General features: G+C 40.2%; 1 protein-coding gene across 2 annotated transcripts in view; it reads left to right on the top strand.

Annotated features, from left to right (window-relative positions):
- LOC141167053 (complement C3-like) overlaps nt 1–13,578 on the top strand; it is a 439,340-nt gene that overhangs the window by 245,592 nt on the left and 180,170 nt on the right. For both annotated transcript variants that reach the window (XM_073654379.1, XM_073654380.1), the window contains exons 16-21: nt 8–82; nt 184–384; nt 5,714–5,825; nt 10,762–10,847; nt 12,215–12,354; nt 12,455–12,661. In XM_073654379.1, coding sequence (XP_073510480.1) covers nt 8–82; nt 184–384; nt 5,714–5,825; nt 10,762–10,847; nt 12,215–12,354; nt 12,455–12,661 — 821 coding nt within the window. The remainder of the gene's footprint in view (nt 1–7; nt 83–183; nt 385–5,713; nt 5,826–10,761; nt 10,848–12,214; nt 12,355–12,454; nt 12,662–13,578) is intronic.

Genomic DNA, 13,578 nt, shown 5'->3' on the forward strand with positions numbered 1-13,578 from the left:
TCCACAGAACTTTCATGTCAACCAACACTAAAGCGTAGACGACGTTCCTCAGCTCTACTGATTCAAGAACAGGACAAGAAAGGTCACTCGAGTGGTCACTTGTTTAAATGCAATTTTCATGTGTGTCTTCTTGTAATTTTGCAGTTGTTACATTGTCTACAATGATCTTCCTTATCCTTTCAGCATCACAATACACAGGGTTGGAGAAGAAATGTTGTCAGGATGGTATGCATAAAAACCCAATGGGTCACAGTTGTGACCGTCGGTCTCTCAACATCGTGGATGGACAGAAATGTGTTGATGCTTTTCTGGACTGCTGCAGACACATTACACATCAAAAGGAACGTGAGAGAGAACTGAAAGAAAAAGATGTAGATTCAAGAAGTAAGTAGACAAGAGAAAAAATGAGGGAAAATGATTACTAGCCCTTATATATTCCATTATCAGGTCACAAATCATTTTAAAGTTAAGGAATAGAGACAAGCAGTTGTTCCTGCATATTATCTACCCAAAGAAAACCTCCAACTTACACATTTTTCATAAGTGCTATTCGAACTGTAATTAGCACAATAATATCCATGAAGCTTTTTTATAATTTGCTTACCAGTGTCACCATTCACCACCTTAGGGTCTATTAAATAAACCATCTTTGCCATCTCCGCCACCCTCCCTCTCCAGTATCACTGTATCTAAATGTCTATCCATTCTCCAGCAAAGTTTCCTCCGCATAGTTTCCCCCCACAACCACCTACTCACCCTGTACTCACTATTTATATGCGTTGTGCTACCATCAGATTTTTGCCATTTTTTCTTCCTTTTTTCAATTTACTGGGCATGCAGCTCTAATGGACATTGTTGCACATTCAATAAAGAGAAACACTAAATGGCCATAGGAGCACACTGTCTGCCGGAGCAGAGTTCACTTACAGATTGCCAGCAGAAAACAATGAGAACATGCAAAGGAATAGACAGCCGATCAGATTAGACTATCCCCTCAAACTAAAGGAAGAAAAGGATGTGAAACCAGCAGGAGGGAGAGACCATAGACCACAGTAATAGTGAGTGTAAGTCAGTGGTCACAAACTATTTGAGACTCCCCCATGCATTCTAGGAGTTCATATGGAATGTCATCAAAAATATAAAAAAAAGTAGAAACCGGGACTAGCAAGAGAATTGTACGGAATCTACTATATAATCGGCTTATCCCGTCTGTCTGTCCGTCCAGGAAATCCCACGTCGCTGATTGGTCCGGCCGCGGCCAATCAGCGACGCGGGATTTCAGAACAAGATGGAGGCCGTTAGCGGCTCATCTGCCGCACGGAGGTCAGCGGCGATGCAGCCGGGAGATGACCGGCATTAGCCGGTCATCTCCCGGCTGCTTGAAGCGGAAGTACCCGCACAGGCAACGCCGTTCCCCGGTCCTCACTAACACGGTTCGCTTTAACATATGAAAGTTGCTGATGGCCCAACATAATAAAACAAATCTCTAAATACAAAAATAAAAAAAGTCAAGCACAATAAAAAGATAACCAAAACATAAAAAGAAACTGTCATAGAAAATAATAAGATTCATAAAGCGACTTTAGTGAGGGGGCATTCATTCACACCCACCCCTCTTTTCTCGCACCAAATTTCAAAGAGACAAGAGCTTGCAATCTAAGATTCCTTGAAATAAAATTGCCCAATTGACATAGAGGAAATTTTGTCTAGTTGGGAAGTGAGAAATCTCATTAAAATTCCTTTTGAAGCCAAGACTCTCTCAGAGTATAGGTAATTAGACAGGAAAGATCTTTTCTGAGGTTCAGAGAACAAAAAGGGACATGTGTTTATGCATAGATAGAGAGGTGGAAGATTCTCTTTTGTCCCCAGGAAATACATCCTGAGTTGAAATGAAACTTTTGTTCCCTTCTGGGGATATGTTATACCTGAAACCAGACGTTGATGCACCGTTGGAAAGTTATGAATATTGGGGTTTGTATAGATCCGATACTGATGGAACATACGTCTTCAATTTCAGGATTAATCAAGGAAGACTATACTTATTTCCTTCATAACTGTAACCCCTGCCTATAAGACCCAAATTGATAGTGGACAGGTCACTGACAACTGCCATGTCATGTTTAGCTTCTGGGTAACAGTAAAATTCCGATAAAAAATACGACGGCGATATCGAATGTCTATGACCGTCAGGAGTAAAGATACTGTTAATGTTGAGAATATAATTTTCTGATACTGAAGCCACATCCCCTGACCAGCCCTGCTATCAGTCATCCACGGGAGGTGTGTGGGTGTAACTTAGGTGCTGATAAAAGGTCAGGGCAAATTATGATCTGTGTTCTTTGTTGGAAGATACATATCAGTGTAGGCATGACCCACGTTTACGGACTTTTTCAATAGGATTGCTTCCATCCATTAAGCTGAATCATCTCTGTGATTGGTGTAGTAAGTTTCTTTATTAATCCTGCATATATTATGTAATTGTATATGCTATATTGTTCTGTCCCCTTTGTAAAATCTTTTGTATATTTTTTTAAACACTGCCTATCATTCAGTTTCTTTTGTTCTATAAACCGAATCCCGAACCCATACGCTAGCAGAAATCAGGACCCCAGTCAGCATGTAAAAAGGCCTGGTTGTGGCAGCTAATAATCTTTCTTGGGTTATTATTGAGTTAGCAGTGACCGTACCGGAGGTATGTACATATATTTCATGCGTTGGAATCGGAAGTGTTTATACCATACACTCACTGTTAGTTTCCCAATAAACGGCCTTCCAGTGAAAACAGCCTGTGGCCTCCTCCGTTAATCATCCGTCAATCGTCTAATTGTCCTGATGACAGGGGGCGGCAGAGAGCTATTCGTGACAAAAAGATAACAGCGAATGGGTCTGCGTGACCTCCCAGGATGTGATCTTTCACAGAAACTTCATTCATTTTCATGATTACAGGAACATAAAGGGGGTCTCACTAGGTATATGAATTATCCAACAGGAGAGGACAAAAATTGAATATTAAATCCAGGCCATTTATAATAGCAAGAAGCTAATATACAGTTATATGAAAAAGTTTGGGCACCCCTATTAATCTTAAGCTTAATGTTTTATAAAAATTGGTGTTTTTGCAACAGCTATTTCAGTTTGATATATGTAATAACTGTTGGACACAGTAATGTTTCTGCCTTGAAATGAGGTTTATTGTACTAACAGAAAATGTGCAATCTGCATTCAAACAAAATTTGACAGGTGCATAAGTATGGGCACCTCACCAGAAAAGTGACATTAATATTTAGTAGATCCTTCTTTTGCAAAAATAACAGCCTCTAGTCGCATCCTGTAGCTTTTAATGAGTTCCTCGATCCTGGATGAAGGTATTTTTGACCATTCTTCTTTACAAAACAATTCCAGTTCAGTTAAGTTTGATGGTCGCCGAGCATGGACAGCCCTCTTCAAATGATCCCACAGATCTTCCATGATATTCAGGTCTGGGGACTGGGATGGCCATTCCAGAACATTGTAATTGTTCCTCTGCATGAATGCCTGAGTAGATTTGGAGCGGTGTTTTGGATCATTGTCTTGCTGAAAGATCCATCCCCTGCGTAACTTCAACTTTATCACTGATTCTTGAACATTATTGTCAAGAATCTGCTGATACTGAGTGGAATCTATGCGTCCCTCAACTTTAACAAGATTCCCGGTGCCGGCATTGGCCACACAGCCCCAAAGCATGATGGAACCTCCACCAAATTTTACTGTGGGTAGCAAGTGTTTTTCTTGGAATGCTGTGTTTTTTTGCCGCCATGCATAATGCCTTTTTGTATGACCAAACAACTCAATCTTGGTTTCATTAGTTCACAGGACCTTCTTCCAAAAAGAAATTGGCTTCTCCAAATGTGCTTTTGCATACCTCAGCCGACTCTGTTTGTGGAGTGCTTGCAGAAACGGCTTCTTTCACATCACTCTCCCATACAGCTTCTCCTTGTGCAAAGTGCGTTGTATAGTTGACAGATGCACAGTGACACAATCTGCAGCAAGTTGATGCTGCAGCTCTCTGGAGGTGGTCTGAGGATTGTCCTTGACTGATCTCACCATTCTTCTTCTCTGTCTTTCTGATGTTTTTCTTGGCCTGCCACTTCTGGCCTTAACAAGAACTGTCCCTGTGTTCTTCCATTTCCTTACTATGTTCCTCACAGTGGAAACTGACAAGTTAAATCTCTGAGACAGCTTTTTGTATCCTTCCCCTGAACAATTATGTTGAATAATCTTTGTTTTCAGATCATTTGACAGTTGTTTTGAGGAGCCCATGATGCCACTCTTCAGAGGAGATTCAAACAGGAGAACAACTTGCAAGTGGCCACATTAAGTAGCTTTTCTCATGATTACATACACCTGGCTATGAAGTTCAAAGCTCAATGAGGTTACAAAACCAAAAAAGTGCTTTAGTAAGTCAGTAAAAAGTAGGTAGGAGTATTTAAAGCAAGAAAATGATAAGGGTGCCTATACTTATGCACCTGTCAAATTTTGTTTGAATGCAGATTGCACATTTTCTGTTAGTACAATAAACCTCATTTCAAGGCAGAAACATTACTGTGTCCAACAGTTATTACATATATCAAACTGAAATAGCTGTTGCAAAAACAGCAATTTGTATAAAACATTAAGCTTAAGATTAATAGGGGTGTCCAAACTTTTTCATATAACTGTATCACATAGGTAAAGTGGTAGCTGTTCCACATACAGAACAATGATCAAAATTATTAAGTACTAGTATAGATACATACCAAACAGAGCAGCCTATATAAATAATTCGAAAGTTTACAGCTGGAGATGAGTGGATCTGCTGAGATTCAAATTCGGCAAATTGTGCGGATTTTACAAGGAAATTCAATTTGCAACAAAGTTATTCTCTTTCAATTAAATGTTCTATATTATGTTCTGGGCTCTCTGCAGACTTGTGCTCACTGCAGACCGCAGAGCATAAAACTGTAAGTCATTGTGTGCCGTGGCATCACTAGAACGTCGTGCATCGTAACATCGTGATGTCACAACGTTGGCTGTGACAACATAGCACAATAAATGCAGGGACAAGAGACTTCCTGTTTCTGCATAGAGCACAGAAAAGAGAAGAATTAGCTGTAGAAAGGCAAAACAAGCAATTGTAAGTGTGCAGTGCTGTATAATATGATAATTGCAATATATTAAGAGGATAAAGAGAGGATAAAAACTTAATATATCAAGAGGATAAAAACTTTGATGGAAGTGTTTTTTTTAAAAGAAATGCATGCATACCCACATGTCCTCTCTGGCTGGTATGGCATCTGCTCCATCACATGTTTTGTTCAAGCTTTTATCAGAATTACTTTACAAAAGGATATAGAGGTAAGTTTTATAAATTCAGCAACCCTTTGAACAATAACCAAAAAGTTTGCTAATTAGTTATTAATTAGCCTTTTTATGGAAAGTATTTTTGACAAAAAAAACATAGAATAATAAACTCTTCTGAGACCCACAGTCCTTGTAGAAAAGTCTTGGATTTTCTTCAGGAAATTTCTGGTGAAATCATTTTTTTTTTAATCTTTAAGATCTGTTTTAGGTTAAATAAATATGACTGAAGTCTTATTGTAGAACTTGTGGTGTAGAACATCATTTTTCTGATTCTTATATGCTATATGACCAGGTTTATATTTTAGATTAAATATATGTTATTTTTTTTAATCAGGTGTTGACAGAAGTGACTTTCTTGACTTTGCTGATGTAACTACAAGAACATTTTTCCAAGAAAGCTGGCTGTGGGATTTAAAGATAATGAATGAAAATCCAGATGCCAGAGGGTAAGCATAAAATACACGAAAGGTCAACTCACTAAAGAAGCACTCACTTCAAAACTTTTATCCTCTTAATATATTACTGTCATCATACTATTCTTCTCTTTTGCGTTAGGTCTATGACACCACATGATTAAAACCTTAATAGCTGAATCCTTCTAAGCTCTTTGTGGAAACAGGAGGTCAATTTTTCCTGTATGAGTCATAAGTCACTGCAAAAGTCTGTGGCAGGAGGAGGAGCAGAGCAGCTGGGTCAGGGGTTAAAGAGGGGGATGACTCATGCAGGGAAAAGAAACTTCCTGTTTCTACATAGAGAAAAGAGAAGAATTTTCTGGGTAGAAAGGCAAAACAGGCAATTGTAAGTACACAGTGCTGTATAATACGACGCCTGCAATATATTAAAAGTATAAAACTTTGATAGGAATAAAAGCTGTTGTTGACTCCAATGTCCATGTACTCTATGTGGTACTGCTAAACGATATACAACACCTAGAAAGGAGGGATGGTGGAGGGGTTTTTGGAGAAAAAAATTATTTGCTGTATTATCGTATTCAACCCTTTTAGGGTATTGATTGTATTCAAGTTCACGAGTCCTCATATCCAGAGCTCCCCTCAAGGGTGTGTTGTGATGTACTATAGAGGTGCACACAACATTTCCATCACATTTCTAAAAAACAATATGCATCTGTCTCGCCCATATAACCTTTATTGTAACATTTTTTGCTATGTTTAACTAATTCTGATAAAAAAAAAATTATACATGGCATAAATTCTGAATATTTACCAAATTACTCAAGAAGACAATGCAAGTCCATAGGGGCAACCTAGAAGGGACAACCAGGACATCCGTCCATGAATTAGTAAGAGCTCTTGTGGAAGTGAGGTGACAATATCTTACATAGATGGCCATTTATTTAATCTAATCTAATATTTCCTTCCCCTCCTAGAATATAAACTGTTGTGTAACCTGGCAGCAAATATCCAATTTCCATACAGCACACCCACAGGGAACTAGTGTTGAGCCACCCCCGTAGTGTTCGGGTTCGGTTCGTCGAACACCGGGATGTTCGTGGAACTGTTCGTCGAACACCTTACAACACTGTCGAACACCATTAAAACCAATGGCAGGCAACTAAAAACACATATAAAACACCTTCAAAGGTGTCCAAAAGCTGACAAACTGCTCAGAAGACACTCTCTTTAAAAAAGCTGGCCGGCAATTCAGCATCGGTACCCGACAATTTAGAACAGAAAGAATAGAGCATCACACATAGATTAGATAGATAGAAACATGTCAGTCACATATAGAGTACAGACCAAAAGTTTGGACACAACTTCTCATTTAAAGATTTTTCTGTATTTTCATGACTATGAAAATTGTACATTCACACTGAAGGCATCAAAACTATGAATTAACACGTGTGGAATTATATACTTAACAAAAAAGTGTGTAACAACTGAAAATATGTCTTATATTCTAGGTTCTTCAAAGTAGCCACCTTTTGCTTTGATGACTGCTTTGCACACTCTTGGCATTCTCTTGATGAGCTTCAAGAGGTAGTCACCGGAAATGGTTTTCACTTCACAGGTGTGCCCTGTCAGGTTTAATAAGTGGGATTTCTTGCCTTATAAATGGGGTTAGGACCATCAGTTGTGTTGTGCAGAAGTCAGGTGGATACACAGCTGATAGTCCTACTGAATAGACTGTTAGAATTTGTATTATGGCAAAAAAGCAGCTAAGTAAAGAAAAATGAGTGGCCATCATTACTTTAAGAAATAAAGGTCAGTCAGTGCGAAAAATTGGGAAAACTTTGAAAGTGTCCCCAAGTGCAGTTGCAAAAACCATCAAGCACTACAAAGAAACTGGCTCACATGAGGACCGCCCCAGGAAAGGAAGAACAAGAGTCACCTCTGCTTCTGAGGATAAGTTTATCCGAGTCACCAGCCTCAGAAATCGCAGGTTAACAGCAGCTCAGATTAGAGACCAGGTCAATGCCACACAGAGTTCTAGAAGTAGACACATCTATTCAACAACTGTTAAGAGGAGACTTTGTGCAGCAGGCCATCTTGGTAAAATAGCTGCTAGGAAACCACTGCTAAGGACAGGCAATAAGCAGAAGAGACTTGTTTGGGCTAAAGAACACAAAGAATGGACATTAGACCAGTGGAAATCTGTGCTTAGGTCTGATGAGTCCAAATTTGAGATCTTTGGTTCCAACCACCTCATCTTTGTGCGATGCAGAAAAGGTGAACGGATGGACTCTACATGCCTGGTTCCCACCGTGAAGCATGGAGGAGGAGGTGTGATGGTGCTTTGCTAGTGACACTGTTGGAGATTTATTCAAAATTGAAGGCATACTGAACTAGCATGGCTACCAAAGCATTTTGCAGCGGCATGCTATTCCATCCGGTTTGCGTTTAGTTGGACCATCAATTATTTTTCAACAGGACAATGACCCCCAAACACACCTCCAGGCTGTGTAAGGGCTATTTGACCAAGAAAGAGAGTGATGGGGTGCTACGCCTGATGACCTGGCCTCCACAGTCACCAGACCTGGACCCAATCGAGATAGTTTGGGGTGAGCTGGACCGTAGAGTGAAGGCAAAAGGGCCAACAAGTGCTAAGCATCTCTGGGAACTCCTTCAAGATTGTTGGAAGACCATTTCCGGTGACTACATCTTGAAGCTCATCAAGAGAATGCCAAGAGTGTGCAAAGCAGTCATCAAAGCAAAAGGTGGCTACTTTGAAGAACCTAGAATATAAGACATATTTTCAGTTGTTTCACACTTTTTTGTTAAGTATATAATTCCACATGTGTTAATTCATTGTTTTGATGCCTTCAGTGTGAATGTACAATTTTTATAGTCATGAAAATACAGAAAAATCTTTAAATGAGAAGGTGTGTCAAAACTTTTGGTCTGTACAGTATAATAAGTACAGTGATAGTGTTGATAACTGTACTTGTCATTTAGTGTTAAAATAAAGGATTTATTAAAAAAAACATTGGCGTGGGGTTCCCCGTAATTTTAGACTTTAGCGGAGGTTAAGCTGACGGCTGGGGATGTTTGAAGCCTGGGAAGGGGGTAATACCCAGGGAGCTTCCCAGGCTACTAATATCAGCCCCCAGATGAATAACTAGCCTTTACTAGCTATTAAAATGGGGGACCCCAAAAAAATGACGTGGTGTCCCTCTCATTTTAAAAGCTAGGAAAGGCTAGGCAGACAGCTGGGGGCTGATATTAATAGCCCAGGAAGGGTGCCATGAATATTGGCCCCCTTCCAGGCTAGAAACACCAGCCGTCAGCCGCCCCAGAAATGGCGCATCCATAGGATGCGCCAATTCTTGCACTTATCCTCGCTCTTCCCACTGCCCTGTAGCGGTGGCAGTGGGGCAATAGGGCTGGGGTTGATGTCAGCTTATAATGCCAGCTGGCATCAAGCCCAGGTTAGTAATGGAGAGGTGCAAGAGAATTTTCCCACGCTGTCAGTGACGTGCATGAGGTGAGCCGAGTTCATTGGACATGAACTCGGCTCATCTGGATGCCGTCACAGCCAAACTCTGAGGAGCGCAAGCATGCCTGCACTTATCAGTGTCTGCGGCATGGCAAGCTGGCAAGCAGCTTTCAGCTGCGATCCAGCCTGTCATGTGAATGTAGCAGAGCTGGAGCCGTCCTGGGAACCATGGAAGACATTGGCTTCAGCTGGAATGGGTGTGATGGTAAGTATGGTTTAATTTAGAACAATAAAGAATTGTGTGCTTATTTCAATTAAAAGACTTTATTCTGGGTGTTTGTGTTTTTTTTAACTTTGACTATGGGGTTAGTAATGGGGGTATCTTATAGACGCCTCTCCATTACTAACCTGGGCTTGATGTCAGCTGGCATTATAAGCTGACGTCAACATCAGCCCTATTACCCCACTGCCACCCCTACTGGGCAGTGGGAAGAGCGAGGCTAAGAGCCAGAATTGGCACATCCTATGGATGCGCCATTTCTGGGGCGGCTGACGGCTGGTGTTTCTAGCTTGGGAGGGGGCCAATATTCATGGCACCCTTCCTGGGCTATTGATATCAGCCCCCAGCTGTCTGCCTAGCCTTTGCTAGCTATTAAAATAGGGGGGACCCCACATCATTTTTTTGGGGGGTCCCTCATTTTAATAGCTAGTAAAGGCTAGGTATTCAGCTGTGGGCTGATATTAGTAGCCTGGCAAGCTCCGTGGGTATTACCCCCTTCCCAGGCTTCAAACATCTGCCCCAGCCGTCTGCTTAACCTCCGCTAGAGACTAAAATTACAGGGAACCCCACGCCAATTTTTTTTTTAATAAATCCTTTATTTTAACACTAAATGACAACTACAGTAATCAACACTATCACTGTACTTCTTATATATGTGACTGACATTTTTCTATCTATCTAATCTATGTGTGATGCTCTATTCTTTCTGTTCTAAATTGTCGGGTACCGGTATATGCCGCTGCTGAATTGCCGGCTTTTCATGTTTCACTGTGAGCACTGTTCCCATCGATTTGGGCAACCACTGTAATGCCACAACCACCATGGCTGTGACATTACAGTGAGTGGCAGACAATCCCTGCATGATGTGAATAAATCCAGTTACGCTTTTGGTGCACGAACAGTTATCGAACATAACCTCGAACAGCCAAATTTTTTGCAAATCGTTCGTGTTCGTCGAATGACTCGAACACCGCCCAAAACCGCTCGAATTTGAGATTGGCGAACAGTTCTAGTCAAACACCGCTCATCTCTACAGGGAACTTATAAGACTCCCCTTATAAACCTCCTATTGACTGACCAACAAATGGTGATTCTGAAAAAGAATGCACAATGTCGGGGAAAATCATTATAATCAGTATCAATGATCATTTTGTAGATTATTGTCAGACATGACCAGATTACTTTGTGAATCTCTTTTTTTTTAACAGAGTTTCCACCAAGGTTTTTAACGCTTTTTTAAAAGATTCAATCACCACGTGGGAGGTTTTGGCTGTGAGCTTGTCTGAAAGTAAAGGTAAATTGCTTCACTTTGTTCCTTTGAAGAGTATATAATGTATAAAAGACCCTTTTGCAGATGTTTTTTTGTGCACTGAAAGTTAAAGGGTATGAAGACTTTTGCTACTACTCTAGGTCCAATGGATCTAAAATAATAATAATAATAAAAAAAACAGTTGCCTGAAAATCTTCCACTATTTCGTGCATGCGTTCACTTCAACAGATAAAGATAATGTGACACTCTCCACCGATGGTTCAATTTCATTTCAAGTGGTCATGACTCATACTACACACTAAGCGCTTAAAAAAAAGAATTATCAAAACAACATTATACTGTATTGGGGCGTTGTGGCATCATAATACTGTGTTGGGGGCTGTGAGGGGCTTTCATACTGTGTATGATGCTGTGAGGGAATCATGCTTTATTGGGGGGCTGTAGGGCCTTTATACAGTGTATGGAAATGTTGGACAATTATATTCTATGGGGAAATGTTGCTGCCATCATATTGTGTAGCAGCTGTGGTGGCCATTGTACTGTATACGGATATGTCGGGGAGATCATACTGTGTTGGGAGCTGTGGGTGCCATCATACTGAATGTGGAAATTTGGAGACATCATCCTGTGTGGGTAGGTTTAGTTCCTTTAATACTATATGAGATTATGGTGTTGTGGGACCATCATGGGGAGTGAGTATCTGTACAGCAATCTTACGGTTTGGAGGGACTGTAGGACCATACTGCAGGAGAGAGACAGAAGGGCCATCATATTGAAGGAGAAACATTTAGATGCCATCATATTCTTTGGGGGACTGTGGTTCTGTTATAATGTATTTGGGGGTGACTGTTCATACATCATTCTAAGTGGGTGACTGTGGAGGCAATCATACTGCGTGAGGGATTATATATTGTGGGGATATCATAGTGTGTGAAGGACACTGAGGGGCTTCATACTATGGATGGTGTTTCTTTGGTCATCACAATGTGCAAGTTGGGGGTACTGTGGGTACATGCCGTAATACATGTTCCTCTTCTCGTGTTTAAATGTCGGGAAGTATGCCCTTCTGTGTCTATATCTATGTGCCCTCACCCTACCTACTTAGCTGATTATTATTGTTTTGGGGGGGCCTCATATAGATTGTTGTTATGGGCCACATGATTTCTATGTACCGTTCTGATTCAAATTGTAAATTGGGATCAGAAAAGTAATACAATATATTTATAAAGTTGATCAATATTTCATTTGGATTAAGCCTACAGTATATATTAATTTCGAAAAGTTTGGAGCAACTAAGGATAATTTTTATGTAATGGTCGATAAAGATATTGCACCACTAGGCATTGGGCCAAGTGTCAGACCTTCGCTTTGCTTATCTACTTTCTTGACAGGGATCTGTGTGTCTCAACCACATAATATTCAGGTGATGATGAAATTCTTCATTGACCTGAAGCTTCCATATTCCGTGGTGCGAAATGAGCAAGTAGAGATCCGGGCCATTCTCTACAATTATGGCAACGATGAAATTAAGGTAAGTGAAACAGTTCAAAGAAGTATAACATGGAGTATACCTTAAAGAACTTTACTTCTCCTTCATCTTTAAATGGGGTTCTTGTTCTCTTTTTGTTTAGGTGCGAGTAGAATGGACCTATAATGAAAATTTCTGCAGTCTTTCTACTGCCAAAAAGAGGTATCGCCAAGATATTAACATCGAAGCTTCGTCTTCCGTGACTGCTCCATTTGTTATTATGCCATTGACCTTGGGAGAGCATGACATTGAAGTGAAGGCAGTTTCACAGTTTGTATCTGATGGTGTGAGGAAAAAACTGAAGGTTGTGGTAAGTAACAAAAACCTGATAATATTCCTCAATATGGATGTACAGTTGTGGACAAAAGTTTTGAGACTGACAAAAATTTTGGTGTTTTGACACTAACACAGTTTGGTGTTTCAGTGTTTTGTTGTCTTTTAGTTGGATGTTTCTATGATTGCTGAAGTATGATTAGAAGCATTTCAAAAGTTTTTACACTTTTATTGACAAAAATATCAGCTAATTGCAAAAACTCAATGTTTGCACTGTTGACATATTTTCCAAGACTTCGTCTCTTCTCCTTTGTAGCTGCATATCGTCTTCTGGGCCAAATCCTGACTCATGACCCATTCTTGTCTAATCAGTTCTTGGGGTTTATATCAATTTCTGTGTTTTTGTTTGTTCACCCGTTTTTTTGAAGATTGACCACAGGTTCTTGATAGGATTTAGTTGTGGGAAGTTTTCCTGGCCATGGGCTCAAAATGTCAACGTTTCGTTCACCAAGCCCCTTCATTTTGCCTTATAACATGGTGCTCCATCATAAACTTGTGATAACCTTCAACCACTTATCAGACAAGAATCAGTCATCAGTCAAGGTTTGATCCAAAAGCTGATATCCAGCTGCCAGGGCAAAAGTCAGAAGTTTGGAGAAATAAGGGTCAACCTTTTACATATTGGATCTTTGTATAAACTTGAAGTATTAGTCAATAAAAGTGTAAAAACTTATAAAAAGCTTATAAGTGTACTTCGGTAATCATAGATAGATCCGGGCTACAAGATCTAGAACCACTGAAGCAACCTATCCAAACGAGGATCTTTCAAATCAAAAGACTGCAAAGAACGTTTTAGGAAAAAAAAATTCAGGTGGAATCCACCACCGGCGTTTTGGACTCTGTATTGTTTCCAAATCCTAAAGTGGCTACCAGAAGAGACATAAGACAGAACAT

Source organism: Phyllobates terribilis, unplaced genomic scaffold (assembly GCF_046119375.1).
Source record: "Phyllobates terribilis strain yellow unplaced genomic scaffold, ASM4611937v1 Scaffold_11__3_contigs__length_659146591, whole genome shotgun sequence".
Classification (NCBI taxonomy): domain Eukaryota; kingdom Metazoa; phylum Chordata; class Amphibia; order Anura; family Dendrobatidae; genus Phyllobates; species Phyllobates terribilis.